The 15,864-nt window shown below is 46.3% G+C and overlaps 1 protein-coding gene across 7 annotated transcripts in view; it reads right to left on the reverse strand.

The window, feature by feature from the left end:
* LOC102383623 (protein furry homolog) overlaps positions 1-15,864 on the reverse strand; it is a 214,234-nt gene that overhangs the window by 79,302 nt on the left and 119,068 nt on the right. For all 7 annotated transcript variants that reach the window (XR_003094661.1, XR_003094660.1, XM_025207103.1 and 4 more), the window contains exons 36-37: positions 12,823-13,008; positions 2,924-3,122 (exon numbers count right to left, since the gene is read on the reverse strand). Coding sequence is in view for 5 of the 7 variants with exons in the window: in XM_025207103.1 (XP_025062888.1) it covers positions 2,924-3,122; positions 12,823-13,008 (385 nt within the window). In the remaining 2 variants the exon portion in view is untranslated. The remainder of the gene's footprint in view (positions 1-2,923; positions 3,123-12,822; positions 13,009-15,864) is intronic.

The following is a 15,864-nucleotide window of genomic DNA, read 5'->3' on the forward strand; positions in this document are numbered from 1 at the left end:
CCCACTGCCACCCCCAGCTGTCAGGGCTATGGGGTCCTGGCCCTGGGTCCATAGCCCCCTGTCCCTGGCAGGAGGCTGCGGCTGGTGCTGCAGCAGAGTGAAACCTGGTTCTCCTCTGCTGCCTCCCTGCTGTGGGGTCGGGTGGGAGAGGCCAGCTCTGCACTGCTGCATGCATTGCCAAGAGGGCAGGGGGGACCTGTGCCCCCCAGATCTGTGCGTGGGGTGGACACAGGCTGTGGGCTCAGGCTCCCACCCTGCTGCCCTACCCCGGGGCCTCCGCAGCCCAGCAGGCATGACCCGGCATGGCAGGGAACAGTGGGGCTGCATGGAAAAGCTGCCTGCCGCTGAGAGCTTCACACTACCCTGGTGACATCTCTGGTGACCAGATTATGACATGCTGGGGCCCTAAACTAGGGGTTCCCAGCCTTTCTATGCCATGGCCCGGCAAACTGTGGACCAGAAGCGGCCATGACCTGGCAAACTGCAGACCAATGTGTGGAGCCCCACAGCCAGAATTTCCGGCCAAAACACAAGTAAAGATATGGTCACCCCCCCTGGGTGGGGGGGAGGGTGAACCAAAACCTCAACTGCAGCTGCCATGGGCCCTGTGGGAAGAGTCACGGCCTCTGCCTGGCTCCGCGGGGCTGCAGTTTGCCGGTTTGCGGGTACTTCTGGTCTGGCAGCTGACCCTTCACGGTCTGGGGGTTGGTTTAGAGGCCCCTCATAATGTGAGGCCCTAAGCTGAAGCTTACTTAGCTTATGCTTAAATCCAGCACTACCCACCCCCACTCCTGCCCCATGCATAGATCTGGGTGGCAGAGGTCTCCCCTGTCCCTCAGGATTGTGAGCAGCACTGGGGAGTCAGCCCTGCCTTCCAGACAAGCTGCCCATGGCCCTGCCCTGCTGGGGCCCTGCAGCTGCATATTGGAACCCCGGGCCCCAGGCCCCATGCACTGCCCAGCTGGGCAGCATGCCCAGCTGGGCAGCATTCCCAGCCCCAGACTCAGCCCTGCCCAACTCCCACCCTCCCTGACTACAGGGGCTCAATACCCCCACCCTCCACCTACTTATTTGTGGGAACTGCTCTCCTGGTTGCCTGGGGCCATGTGTATGTACGTGCACATAGTGCCTCCTGCCTGACTGCCCTTCTCCCATTCCCTCTGAACTCCCTGCAGGCTGGAACAGCATTCCCTCTGAGCTGCATGGTGTGCACGCAAGTTCACGCCATGCTGCCAGGTGCTCCTGCGCAGCTGTGCATGCTACACAGCTTAGAGGGAACTCTGGGCTGGAACTGTGCCAGCCTGCAGGGAGCTCATTGCAAAACTGCAAAATCCACAGGCTTCTCCGGTAGAATGAGAAATCTGTTTGCCTCCAGTAAAAGGTAAAATCCGCGGTTTACTCTGTTTTTGTGGGAAATGGAAAACCTAGACCCCTGGTTATCGGGGAGCCAGTGCTCCCTTAAAGGAAGAGAGAAGGAGGAAGTGCAAAGGACTGTGGGATATAGGGTATCCTCAACACCTGAGAGTAATGTATAGCCATTTAAGTTGGAAAAGGGAGATCTTCCTCTTGGGAATTGATCTAACTTTCTTGTGGAAAAGCAAATTTTCTCCTGCAAGAAAGCTATTGAACAACTGTGGGCACAGACAGAAGTGATAGTTTTTGAGTGATCTGGCCCCTGAAAGTGCTCTACAGTCATGACTTAACATATGTGCATGGCTGCAGACTGCTTTTCAAATGGCCAATAACACAAAAAATTAACCCTGGTTAAATCAAGTATTACATTAAGGCACTCAAAAGCAGAGCATCTTAGGGAACTTGTGTTCCCTCCAGGATTAATTTTTCATATAGGTGCTGGGCTGGTCCCCAACCCTGACCCCTGGGCTGTCAGGAGGAAGGAGAGGGAGCTGCTGGCTGCTGAATGGCCAAAACTGGCAGGAGGGGGTGAGGAATGGGGACCCCTCACCTTGTGGCTAGGGCATTGGGGGGAGTTGGGTCAGGACCCGGAGGCAAGGAGGCAACCTTGGATACTTTGTAATAATGTGACCTTTTCTATTGTGTTTTTCTGAAATGCCTTTTAAGTGATTAGAAAGACTTGAAAACTATTTACTCTAAAAATAAAAAATAGAAACATTAGAGAGAGAGAGAGAGAGAGAGAGCCAACCAAATACAAGTGCCCCCCAAAACAGTAATAACAGTAGAAATTAATAAAGCTAAATGCAAATGAGATCTAGACCTAACAAAATTCCATGTATAAAGCTGACTTTTGCTGGTTTATCTTTATTAATCATCTTGATTTTTTCCCCACTTAATCCACCCCCTTTTTACTCTGGCATATATGTAGTATACTTCTGGAAAGTTAAAGTGTAGCCCCACCTGTGGCTGCTCTTTGGATGGTACAGCTTAGGTTCCAACACTTTCAAAATCTATATACTTTAAGGCTGCTTTCCTCCACAAAAGCAGTATAAAGCAGATTTAGTATAAATGAGATTCAGGCCCTAACTCTTTTCAATGCCAGGACAGGACAAGGACCTGCCAGTCTTATTCAGCAATTAAAATTAGGCTCACTATGGCCCCTCACAACACCTGTGAAACAGCTGTCACTTTTATAGCTATAAAACTGTTCTCTTCCATTAATTCTGCTTGGAGTGTAATACTATTAATCATTTAACTCTTTAATCCTGGCAGCTGGCATTTTCTTATAGGAGCACTGACATTCTAGTGCTTTTAACTACCTCTTTTCTGATGCAAGTATCAAAAACACAGAAACTGGAGTCTATTACTAAAGGTAATTACTCAATGTAATTAATAAAAGAAAATGAAAACTCAATAATTTTCATCTGTGTCTTTTACAAGATGCTATAGATCATTTTACAAAACACTGGAAACAATGTAACCAAGGGTACGTTCTCCTTATCTTGATTACCTGGTTGTAAGAAACTCAATTAACTTGTTTGCCTTTTCATCTGTTTCAACAGCTGTGTCCATGTCCTCAATCTCTTGAGTGATCTGTGGAAGATTTCCACTGCTGCCTCCCAGACTGATACTGGAGGAGGTGGAGCTGGAGCTTAAACCAGAGTCTGGCACTGGAGATGACTGGTATTCCCGTAGAAAGTCAAAGCCACCTGGCAGCAGCAGAGGAGAAGATAAAGATGGAATGCACTATTTAGATCAGCATTTCAGACAGTAATGAAGGAAAACAGTCTTTTAAAACAGTATGCTGCTCAAAATTTTCTCTGGGAAGAAGAAAAAATATGTTAAATGAGAATATCTCCAAAGAGTGAAAATTAATGATCTTATATTTTCTATCTTGCAGGATGGAATACAAAATGGACTCTTTAAAAAAGTCCAAGATAATTTTCCTGTGCTATGGCTGTAGCATTTGAACATTGACTTTTTCTTACTATTGCTTCATTTAGAAGGAGGGCTTTCTGTAAACTCCATTATATTTAAGAGGTGTATATCAGCTGAGCCCTTGTAAGCTTATTTGATTTACCCTGATGGTCTGATGTGAACTATGTTTAGCAAGGAATGCACTATCAGTCATATTATCATCGCTTCCCAGATGAGGCACAGAACGATTTAAAGCATAGTCCAGCAAAGCACTATATGTTTAACTTTAAATATATGTGAATCATCCAACTGAAGTTTGCCATCATTAAATTTAGGTAGGAGACTAAGGGCATGGGTATATCATAGAATCATAGAAAATTAGGGTTGGAAGGGACCTCAGAAGGTCATCTACTCCAACCTCCTGCTCAAAGCAGGACCAGCCCCAACTAGATCATCTGAGCCAAAACTTTGTCCAGCCAGGTCTTAAAAAACTCCAAGGATGGAGATTCTACCACCTTGCTGGGTAATCTGTTCCAGTGCTTTATTACCTTCCTAATGAGAAAATTCTAATATATAACCTAAACTTCCCTTGCTGCAACTTGAGACCATTGCTCCTTGTTCTGCCATCTGCCATCACTGAGAACAGTCTAGCTCCATCTTCTTTTGTAACCCCCTTTAAGTAGTTGAAGACTGCTAATAAATCCCTCTTCAGTCTGCTCTTCTCTAAACTAAATAAGCCCAGTTTCCTCAGCCTCTCCCCAGAAGTCATGTGTCCCAGCCCCCTCACCATTTTTGTTGCCTTCCGCTGGACTCCAACTTGTCCACATCCTTTCTGTAGTGGGGGGCCCAAAACTGAACACAGTTCTCCAGATGTGGCCTCACCAGTGCTGAATAGAGGGGAATAATCAATTCCTTCACCTGCTGGCAACACTCCTACCAATATAGCCCGGTATGCCGGTAGTCTTGTTTGCAACAAGGACACACTGCTGGCTCAGATTTGGATTATTGTCCACTGTAACACTCAGGTCCTTTTCTGCCAGTCAGCCCCCAGTCTGTATTGGTGCATGGATTGTTCTGTCCTAGGTGTAGGGCTTTGCACTTGTCCTTGTTGAACCTCATAAGATTTCTTTTGGCCCAATCCTCCCAATTTTTCCAGGTCTCCCTGAATCGTAGCACTATCCTCCAGCATATCTACTACTTTCCCCAGCTTGGTGTCATCTGCAAACTTGCTGAGGGTGCATTCTATCCCATCTTCCAGGTTGTTGATGAAGATATCGAACAGAATTTGGAACCTGGACTGACCTCTCAGGCACTCCACTTGATACCAGCTGCCAACTAGACACCGAGCCATTGATTACTACCCTCTGAGCCTGATGCTCCAGCCAGTTTTCTATCCACCTTACAATTCATTCATCCAGCCTATACTTCTTAGCTTGCCTGTGAGAATGTTGTGGGAAACTGTATCAAAAGTCTTGTATCAAGGTATACCACATCCACTGGTCTCCCCGCATGCACAGAACCAGTCATCTCATCATAGAAGGCAACTGGGCTGGTCAGGCCTGACTTGCCCTTGATGAATCCATGCTGACTGTTCTTAATCACCTTCTCCTCCAAGTGCTTGGAAATGAATTACTGAGGATCTGCTCCATGATTTTTTCCAGGGATTGAGGTGAGGCTGATCTGTAGTTCCCTGGATCCTCCTTTTTCCCTTTTTTTTTAAATATGGGCACTATATTTGTCCTTTTTCAATTATCTGGAATCCTTTTTCATCAGACCTCTCCTGATCACCATGAGTTTTCAAAGATGATGCCAGTGGCTCTGCAATCACATCAGCCAACTCCCTCAGCACCCTCGGGCGCATCCCATCCGGCCCCATGGACTTGTATATGTCCAGCTTTTCTAAATAGTCCCTAACCTGTTCTTTTGCTACTGTTGGCTGCTTACCTCCTCCCCAAACTGTGCTGCCAGGCGCAGTAGTCTGGGAGCTGACCTTGCCTGTGAAGACTGAGGTGAAAAAGGCATTAAGCACTTCAGCCTTTTCTACATCCTCTGCCCATTCAATAAGGCACTCAACCTTTCTGTGATCCTCCTCTTGCTACTGACATACTTCAAGATACCAGGTATCTTGGTACCCCTTGCTAGCTGCAACTCCAATTGCACTTTGGCCTTCCTGTCTTTATTCTCCTCCCTAGTTGTTTGTCTAAGTTTCCACTTCTTATAAGTTTCCTTTTTGTGATTTAGTTTACTGAAGAGTTCTCTGCTAAGCCAAGCTGGTCTTCTGCCATTCTTGCTAGTTTGCCTGTGCATTGGGATGGTTTTGTTCCTGCACTCTTAGTAAGGATTCTTTAAAGTACAGCCAGCTCTCCTGGACTCCTTTCCCCCTCAGAATGACTTCCCAGGGGATCCTGCCCATTAGTTCTCTGAGTGAGCTGAAGTCTGCTTTTCTGAAGTCCATGGTCCTTACTCTGCTGCTCTCCTTCCTTCTTTTCCTCAGGATCCTGAACTCAATCATCTCATGGTCACTGTTGCCCAAGTTGCCATCCACTATGACATTCCCCATCAATTCATCCATTTGTAAGCAACAGGTCATAGTTCTTTAGTTGGCCGTTCCAACATTTGCTCTAGGAAGTTGTCCCCAACACTCTCCAAAACCTTTCTGGATTGCCTGTGCACTGCTGTATTGCCTTCCCAGCAGATGTCAGGGTGACTGAAGTCCCTCATGAGAACTGGGAAACTTCCTCTAGCTGTGTGAAGAAAGCCCCATCCACCACTTCCTCCTGGTCTGGTGGTCTATAGCAGCCCCCTACCATAACATCACCCTTGTTGTTGTCTCCTCTGACTCTAACCCAGAGACTTTCAACAGGTCTATTCCATACAGGAGCTCTGAGCAATCATATGGCTCTTCTACATAAGTGCAACTCCTCCTCTCCTCCCCTGCTTGTGCTTCCTGAACAGTTTGTACCCATCCATGACAGTGCTCCAGTCATGTGAGCTATCCCACCAAATCTCTGTTTTTCCAGTCACATCATAGTGCCATGACTGTGTAAGGACTTCCAATTCTTCCTGCTTGTTTCCCAGGCTCTGTGCATTCGTATACAGGCAGCTAAGATAACTAGTTGATTGCCCTGATTTCTCTGGAAGTATGAGAGCACCTCCGCTGTTGCCTCCTCCTGCTTGCTCTTCCTCCAGGTCACCCACTTCCCACGTACCTCACGGCTTTGGTCTCCATCTTCCAGCGAACCTAGTTTAAAGCCTTCCTCACTAGGTTACCAAGCCTGTCTGCGAAGACTCTTTCCTTTCTTTGTCAGGTGGATCCCGTCTCTTCCCAGCAATCCTTCTTCTTGGAAGAATATCCCATGGTTAAAGAAGCCAAGGTCCTATTGGCAACACCACCTGTGCAACCAGTTATTGATCTGCAGGATGCACCCAGGCCCTTTTCCTTGACCGGAAGCATTGAGAGAACATGACCTGAGTTCCAGTCCCCTTCACCCTTGCACCGAGCCCTGTAGTCACTTTTGATCTGCTCAGGGTCTCCCCTGGCAGTATCATTAGTGCCCACATGGATGAGCAGCATGGGGTAGTAGTCAGAGGGTCAGATGAGTCTCAGTAACCCCTAACTATGACATCTTGGATCTGGGCTCCACGCAAGCAGCAGACTTTCTGAGATAACAGGCCAGATCAGCAGATGGTTCCCTCCATCCCCCACAGAAGGGAGTCTCCAAACACTACCTGTTGCTTCTTCTGGGTGGGGGTTGTCATGATCCTTCTCACCTTGGTGAGGCCTGGCCTGTCCTCCTGCACCAATGGAATGTGCTCCTCCCTCTCTGTTGCTAGTGCTCCATATCTATTCTCCAGACAAACTGCTGCAGGTAGAGATGAAGATTTCTGCTTGCTGCCAGAGGTAACAAGCTTCCAGGTTTCACACTCCTGGGAGTCCACCTCTCTCTTCTCTAGCACTGCCTCTGGCAGTTTCTCCTCCACAGTCCCAGAGATCTCCTTTGGCATCAGATCAATGAACTCCTCATGGTGGAGGATGCTTCAGAGCCTCACCACCTCTTCCTGAAGTTCTCTTGCCTGTTCCCTGAGAGACACCACCAAGAGGCACCACTCACACTGCAGGCACTCCCTGACCTGGCCATCATGGGAAGGAACCTGCAAGCCGTAGTTCCCCACAGTGCCAAACCTAGACCTCAATTGATGAGTGGTTCTGCCTGGACAGAAAGCTCACAGGTGCAAATAGGCAGTGGCAGTGGCTCTGGCATTGTAACATCCTCCAGCCATTTCCCTGGGTCTCTTAATCTGCCATTTCTCTCTTACTACTCTTCCAAAAACACCTTCCCTAGTGAACACACCTGGAAGCTGGCCTGTTTACTCATTGGCCCCACAGGGTTCCTTTTTTCTTACTTCTTCACACCAAGCTGATAGGTGTGAAGATAGGCTCTTCCTTCAAGAGGGGCAGGGAGGTGGAGGGCAGCAAACCGACCTGCAAACTGTTTACCCTGTTTGTAGCTCCTGGCTGCTGGTTCCTTGGTTGCTGTCATATAAGTTGCTGGGAGGTAAAAGAGGACAGGCATTTACAGCATGTCAGTTGCTCTGTGATAACTATCCCTGTTTATGTTCTCACTCCATGGTGAATGAAAGCTGATCCTCTCTTATTGAGCTGTAAACTATGACAGGTTAGCAGAGACCTGAGGATGGGTACTGTGGTACCAGGAAGCTTGGCTATGTCCCTCCCATTTATATAGTTGGTTCATGAAAAGTATTATTCACAAGAATCCTTGCCTTTCACATTTTTCCTGGATCATCATGGCTACATCTTCCTAACACTACCATAGGTTAGCTCTCATTTTACTACAGGGCAAGAGTGTGTAGTTGTGATCAATCCTAATCAATAATCATAGCCACAAAACAGGACTCATTATGGGGGTATGAAGGGTAGGAAAAATCATAGGAGTCTTCAAGGATACCCTCAGTGGATCTGCCGTGTCATTTCTGGATTTGGCTCATGTGAATGGAGCCATGCTTTGCAACTGTGCACTCAAAAGTGCTCTCAAAGCAAAGACACTCTTACATTATTTTCTCCACATTCTTTCATTTTCTCTATCATTTATGTCAGGTAAAAAACCCCAAAACTACAGTGGTTAGTGATGGTTAAACTTAATATGTTTTTCAGATAAGCATATAAATTATGGCAAAAAATATCCAAAGCTTGTCCAAGACACTTTCATAGCTTTGTCCTTTTTCTCTTCTACCTTTGCTTCCTTCATGGAAAGTAAAGCAAGAAGAGATCTATTAGGTAATTCCATCCATATCCAATTGCAAAAGCTGCTTCTCAAAACACATTTTCTAGTTGCGTGTCCAGTTTTAAATTTTAAATTAATTTTAAATACCCCAAACAAAGAATTTATTACCATTCCCGGAGACACTATTCGACAGAGTGTTTTCTGATATTCAGCTCTGACTTTCCCTTGCTTAATTTCATCTCTACAACCCTACATAATGGTTACACTAACATAGTTTTATTTTTCAAATGTTTGTAGGCTTACCTCCCAGCTGTTTTCTTGCATGGCTATGTTCTAAATAAAATTTATTATTTCCCCTTCTCATCCACTCTGTGTGTATATATGTGTATCTCTGTGTGTGGTTGGTAGGATTACAAAACAAATGAATTATCTGGTCATTTTATTCTTTATAATCTTGCACTCCTTATTGCTCTCGATTCCGATACCATCCTCTCTCTTAATAGTCATACTTTTATTTTACTAATGCTACAACTGATATGTATGAGATGGCAACTGCCAGGATTATTCCTCTTTGCTTCTCACTTCTTGCTTCTGTTCCAAACAAAAGCTTATCTTTTTCTTTGACCTTAGTTAATTCTATCTCCACAACTGTAAATTGGCTCCATGACTCCCTTAACGTCCAGCTTCCCCCTTGAGTGCAGTGACATTCCATAAGTCTTAAATCTAGCCAGTAGGGCTGTGCGAAGCTTTGGTCCCTGATTCAATTTGGTGGAGATTCGGCTCGATTAGGTAGCTGAATCTCCAAATCTGAATAGAATCAGAGGAACCGTTAATCTCTCCAAATCAAATCAGAACCTTCCAAATCGATTTGGAGAGATTCGGAAAGATTTGGAGATAGACACAGCTTTAAAAGTTTTTTCTCCATACCTTGAGGTACCAGTGCAGCTCATGATCACTGTGATGCATGTGCTCAGCAGCAAACCTGGACTTCCGGTCCACTTCCAGGTCTGCTGGGGAGTGTGCTAGGGCCCCCCCGGCATCCTCCCGGTTTGGCAATTGGCTACAGGGGGACCCCAGGTGCCCCCCCCAACCCAGGAGGCACCAGGTGCTGAGCCAGGGAGACACCGGGGGGGGGCCCCAGCGCACTCCCTGGCAGACCTGGAAGTGGACCAGAAGTGCTTCTGGTCTGCTTCCAGGTCTGCTGCCGAGCGTGCTGGGGAGCCCTCCATGCTTGTGTGGGACATTCCACGCGCCCCAGCATTACAGTGTTCACGAGCTGCCTGCTACCTAACAGTATGTAGAAAAAAAATTTAAAGCTGTGTTTATGTCTGAATTGCTGATTCTTTGAATCAGCATTGAATCTTTAGATTCGGATTTGGCTGAATTGAATCAGGGACAGTGATCCAAATCAACAAATCAAATCACTGTCCCTGATTCGGGCCAAATCTAAATCTGAATTGAATAGGGCCCGCTTCGCACACCCCTACTAGCCAGGTGCTTTTATCAAACTTTGCCCAACCAAAACCTCTTAAAGCCCTGCAACTTGCAAAAAGTTAGTAAGAAATCAGCTTAGCAGGGATTCATAGTAGACAAGCTAAAATTAGAAATGAGCTTTGGAAAACTAAGCAAATGTCCATCACTTTCAGAAAGTGGGTGTTGAGAGGAGTACATGATATTGGAACTTAACTGAATTCAAATCAGGTTTCAGTTGGATCTCGAAGGTAGGTAGCACGTTCCTAACTACATAAATCCCCTTCTCTTGTACTGCAACTGTATATTAGATCCTTCAAGTTTGTCTGATTTATACCCTTTCCCTCATATCTAACAGAATTGTCTCTCTCAGTGGGCACATCTACACATGAAATTAATGTGACACAATATACTCCAGCACACATCAGACCATGTTTACACGTGTGCTTGGAACTGCAGCACATTGAGCTGGGTTGGAGCAGCTTCAGCTGGCAGGGAGCCCTGGGACTACTCTGACCTGGCTTAGTGGCTGGGGCATGAGGGTACTCCAGTGCAGGGCTAGCTGACAGGCAGCCCCCGCAATGAAGCAGCCTCGTGCCCCAGCCAGCCCCATCAGCATCTACACATGCACTGCTGCATACTAACCCGGCCTGAGCCCCCACCCAGCCCCATCAGCATCTACACATGCACTGCTGCATGCTAAAGAACACCACTGTAGGGTAGTACTTGTTTTTACAAGTACTAAGCTATGGCAGAGTTAATTCGTTTACTGCAGCTTAATAAGGCTGCATGTGTAGACACTGAGACTTTACTGCAGAGCTAATTAGGCAGTTCCACAGTAAACATCTTGTGTAAATGCACCCAGTGTGTTGGAAAGTTACAGGGAAGTGGAATGGCTAGTTTCATTTCTATAACTGTACTAGACATTTTGCCTTCTAGCAGTGCTCTTGGACTCGAGGACTCAAGGCACCCCTCCATAACTTTTGTAAACTGAGTGGCGCCTGATTTCAAAAACTTTGCAGAGTGGTTGGAAATTGGGGATGGGGGACCATTCAGTCAGGGACAAGCCAGGGCCTGAATTTATCTAATTAGATTACTTGTTTATCTCCTTACACCTCATGGCAACCCCCAAAGGGTCTGGCAGCACACGAGGATACCCTGGCATCCTGGTTGAGAATCACTGTCTTATAGAAACACATTTTTCTCTATATAAAAAAAATGTCTCTTTTAATAATTTAGGATGCTTTTCCAGAGTAGTTTGAAGGAGTTATTGTCAATGACAGCTGTACAATTTTACAACTTTGATAAGATGGCCTATAACCATATTTACTCAAATACAAGATGAGGTTCCCCCCTATCACCATAGGGAAAAAAGCCACTTGTCTTACATTTACATACAAAGTCATCTAAAAAAATACACTGTCTATCATTAAACTTCAGCAAAAGCAGCATGTGCTCAGTAATGGAAAACAACTATGAAGTTGATTAAACGCAGCTGACACTGAGCATGACTATAAAACATATAACCCAATTTGGGCAAACAAGCTATTTTTTTTTGGCCCTAAAAAATGGGTGGGTTTTCCCTCCACAGGGAACTGACACCAGGCCTGGAGGTACTGCAGTACCAGGCTGGCACCGCAAGGGCCAGAGCCAGCACTGATACCCTCTCCTTGGAGCCAGTAATGCTCAATCTTAGCCAAAAGACTGAGATGCTGATGGGAATCTACCACAAGACTAGATTAGTGTAGCCCCTCTGAGTCAGACATATGGTAAGTGGAGTGCTTTTTCACAAGTCATGGTGAGCCACCACACTATATATATTTTTACTTGTTCTTCACTCCTACAGCTGAGCTATGCTTTTCTTTCCCATTTCCAAGATCCCTGTTTCTTCATATGTCTGGCAAACATCACCAAATGGGACCCCAAACAATTCACTCCGAATCTCTCTGTTGCTCCCCACTTCTACCCCTCAGCCTGTTGTATATGATTAGTGTGGCCCCGTCCTTCCATGTGGTGGAGCTGGACCAGGTTCAAGTCATGAGTTGGGGGTTAATTAGTACATGGATTATTTCAGGGAGTATCTGGAGTACACACACATACTGAGCAGTGCTGAGCTGTAGGGTCACCATGGTTTGAAATGCTGTTGGCTCTGATGGGGCCCAGCCCAATGAACTACATGTTAAATGATAAGCCTTTTGGCTTTGGTCTAATATCATGTGTGGTTTGTATTACATATAAGTAGGTACAAAAGTGCTGCTTAATAGTGTGTTTATGGAGTACCTATGCTAAAATTTGCAGCAGTTTCAAAAAGGTAAAATGCTTCAATTCTGGATGAACTATATGCAAATCACTACAGATGTGTTTATTTCAAGTTTAGTGTTTTCAAATTTGTTCCCCACTTCCACGTGCTCAGGGAGAGCACAGTTTGTCAGTAAGGAAGGGGAGGAAGGGTGTCCAGGGGAAAAAGTTGTGGAGGCAGAGGGCAAAGAGGCTACCTGATGCTTCAGATTTATTTTCCCTGCTGTGGCAGTGGGAAGGGGGCAAATTAAAGGCAAACCTCCAATAATTAGATTGTTTATCTGGAAAATTATAACCAATTTATAAGTTTCCCATATATAGAATCTAGTTTTTGGGGAGTTGTCTAATAGTCAGGGTCATCTTATATTTGAGTAAATATAGTACTTATTAAAAACTTTACAGTATTTCAAACAACCAAACCTTTCCATTCGTCAAATCTTCGAAATACAATGTAATGTATTATCCTATTGCATTTTATTACCTGTATAGAGGTATTCAGGTAGATATGCTGGTTGGACTGTCAGAGTTTTGGTTTCATTCATCTCTCTGGTCTGAAGAAGCACTGAGGCAATGGCTTGATAATTGCTGTTGCAAGACAATGCAATCAAAAGGTGGAGCAGTAGCTTTTTACTGTGTTCAAAAACCTCAGGGCGATAATGGTCAAGACCTGAAGGAAAAATTTACAGCAATCACTTCATATGAAGTAATTATAAACAAGTTTATATTCCAGACATAACGAAGATTGCAAGGGAGTTCATGGCAGCAGTACAGAACAAACAAGATACAGTCATTCTGGCCACAGTCCCATTGTGTTTCTTTAAATGTGAAAACTTAGTATTTGAGAAAGATGGCAGACTGACAGAGTGAAGACCTTTTTGCATCTACTGAGCAGGTACAACTGTAGTAGTATAAGTTTCCTGATACTGTTACCCCTCAATGTCTAAATCTTGACTTGGTAAGACCACCGCTAGAAATGACACTTTAGTCCACTGTACATGTACTTCAATGCTTGGCCGCTTTGTTGAGACTGTCAGCTTGATAATTAGTGTTAACTTTGTCAGATTTTGTGACCTGGAGAATTGGACAGACACACAGAATCATTTCCTATGGGACCTCAATCAGCCTTCAGATGGTAACTAATTTTGGTCTCTAGTACCCTGTATAGAATTTGTACTAAGGATCTAGAAATGAAAGAGTTTATTATAGCACTACATCAGTCTATGAAACCATTCACTTATACTTCCATTGATTTTTGTTCAACATGACCTACAAACATAGATGATTCAAGTTTTAATAAAATATATTGCAGTGATAATTTTATTCATTTTTCATCCAAGTTTCAATTCAACATTTTCTATGGTGAAAGGACAGGTCAGTCTCCATGTGTGTTCAATCCTCAGCTTCCATTTTTAACTTAGAAAGGTAATCTTTGGTGATGGATTTTGTGATATAGACATCTTTCTGCCAGGACCTCAACTGAGCTCATCAATTCATGTTACACAGGACAACAGAGCTGTCAAATGGCAGTGACTTTCAGGGACTATTAACTTGGGCAGGCTCAACAACTGGAACTGATATCTTATTAGGATCATAGGAAAGTAAGGCTGGAAGGGACCTCACTTGGTCATGTAATTTAGCCCCCTGCTCTAAGCAGGATCATTCTTGATTAAAACATCCCAGGCAAGTGTCTCTGTCTAGCCTGCTCTTGAAAACTTCCAAAGATGAAGATTCCACAATTTCTCTATGTAGCCTGTTCCAATACTTGACCACTCTCATAGTCAGAAAGTTCCTGCTAATCTCCAACCTCAATTTCCTCTGCTACGGCTTGAGGTCATTGCTTCGTTATGTCAACAGAGAAAAGGCCACCTCCATCCTCTCTATAATGTGCCTTAAGGTATTTGAAGACTATTATTAAATCTCTCTTCAGACTTCTCGGGTGTGTCCACACATGCAGGCATGTGAGCTTGTAGCAGCCCAAATAGAAGTGGTGCAAATTTGAGCCGGGGCTTTTTGCTTCGTGCACATGCCTGGAAATGTACTTTGGTGTGGTGCAAGTTGTGCCACTTAGGGCAAAATAACCCTGCTGGGCTCCTCCTGGATCTGCAGTCAGGGAGAGCTCGAGCCTGGGGCCAGTGTAAGAACATGTCCTGTCCTGGCCCCATCAGTAAAAAAAGCTGCCCTGGCAAGCAGTTCAGGGCTACTCGCTCTCAGGAGCTTCTGGGGCCCGGCCAATTGGTACCTTGGGACACTACCCCTTGTGCCAGCTGGACTGCTGAAGCAGCCCTGAGAGTTCCCTGCACCCTTTACCCACTGCACCAGTCTGGCAGTGGGGGCTGCTGCCTGGGTGTGACCTGCTGCCACCTGTGACAGCATGTGTCCCCAAGGCTGCATACCTGCCAGACCTGGATGGGGACTGCACAGCCAGTAGAGGCATGTGCCCCTCTGGGCCAGCTGCCAGCGGGCGGCTGTGACTGCAGAGCTGGCCTTTGTGCAGTACTACTGCCATGTGTGCCCTTGCCCGGGCATCTGGGCAGCTATCCCCTGGAAGATGTTCCCAGGGTGGTAGCCTGCTTTGAACTGTCAAGGCGTGTTCTCCTGGCCCCAACTGGCCAGGACATCAGCCACCTCCAGCTGGGCCCAAGGTGCCAGCTCTGAGTAGGTTCCTCTGCCTGGGTCCTGCCACTTGCCACCCTAGCAGGAATTCTGGTGTTGCCTATTTGAAAACTGAAAAATCCCTGATAAAAAATCCTGAAGTCACTCTGTAAAATACCCCCAAATCCATGTTCCTTCACAATTAAAACAAAAGACAACTATATATATATAGAGAGAGAAACAGAGAGACAGTGATCAGTTGGGCAATGTTTTATTGATATATCTACAGCGTTAAAACAATTTGGGAGCCCACCAGTGTCTCTATCATCATAATAAAATTATTTCTAAATACCTATATGTTTTGCTGTTTGCCTTTCGTTTTCTTACCATAGAGCAGTTAGAGCTCCCTCTGACCCCTTCACTAACCAGGATGTGGGGAGAGCTGCCCCTGCAGCCACAGCTCTTGCCAGCGGGTCTCATCCTGTCTGGCAGCTGGGCACGGAGAGTGTGTGCTGGGGGGATGTGAGGTTTGTAGGAGGAGGGTGGGAAGAGGGGTGGGTGGCTGTGGAGGGATGTGGGGGTCATGGGGTGTGTGGGTGGATTGTGGGGGGGCTGCTCAGGAGGCGTGGGTCCCTTGCTCACCGCAGGGCACAGCTCCCCAGCACAGCTCATGGGCTGCCCCCACATTGGGCCTCTGAGAATCCCATAGATGGCAGACATCTCCTGCCAGTGGGGCCTTTGCCCACTAAGGAGACCATGCCACAGCCCCCCCCAACAGGGGCCATATGGCCCCTGCACGGGCTACCCCCCCCTGCAGGGCCCATGTACCCCACCTCCATTTGCTCCCCCAGATCCCTGGATTGCTGTCCCACCCCACCCAACTCCATCCCCAGCAGCCCCTCAATGGCTGGCCCCCCCCCACCCCCCCCCC

Source organism: Alligator sinensis, unplaced genomic scaffold (genome assembly GCF_000455745.1).
Source record: "Alligator sinensis unplaced genomic scaffold, ASM45574v1 scaffold406_1, whole genome shotgun sequence".
NCBI lineage: Eukaryota > Metazoa > Chordata > Crocodylia > Alligatoridae > Alligator > Alligator sinensis.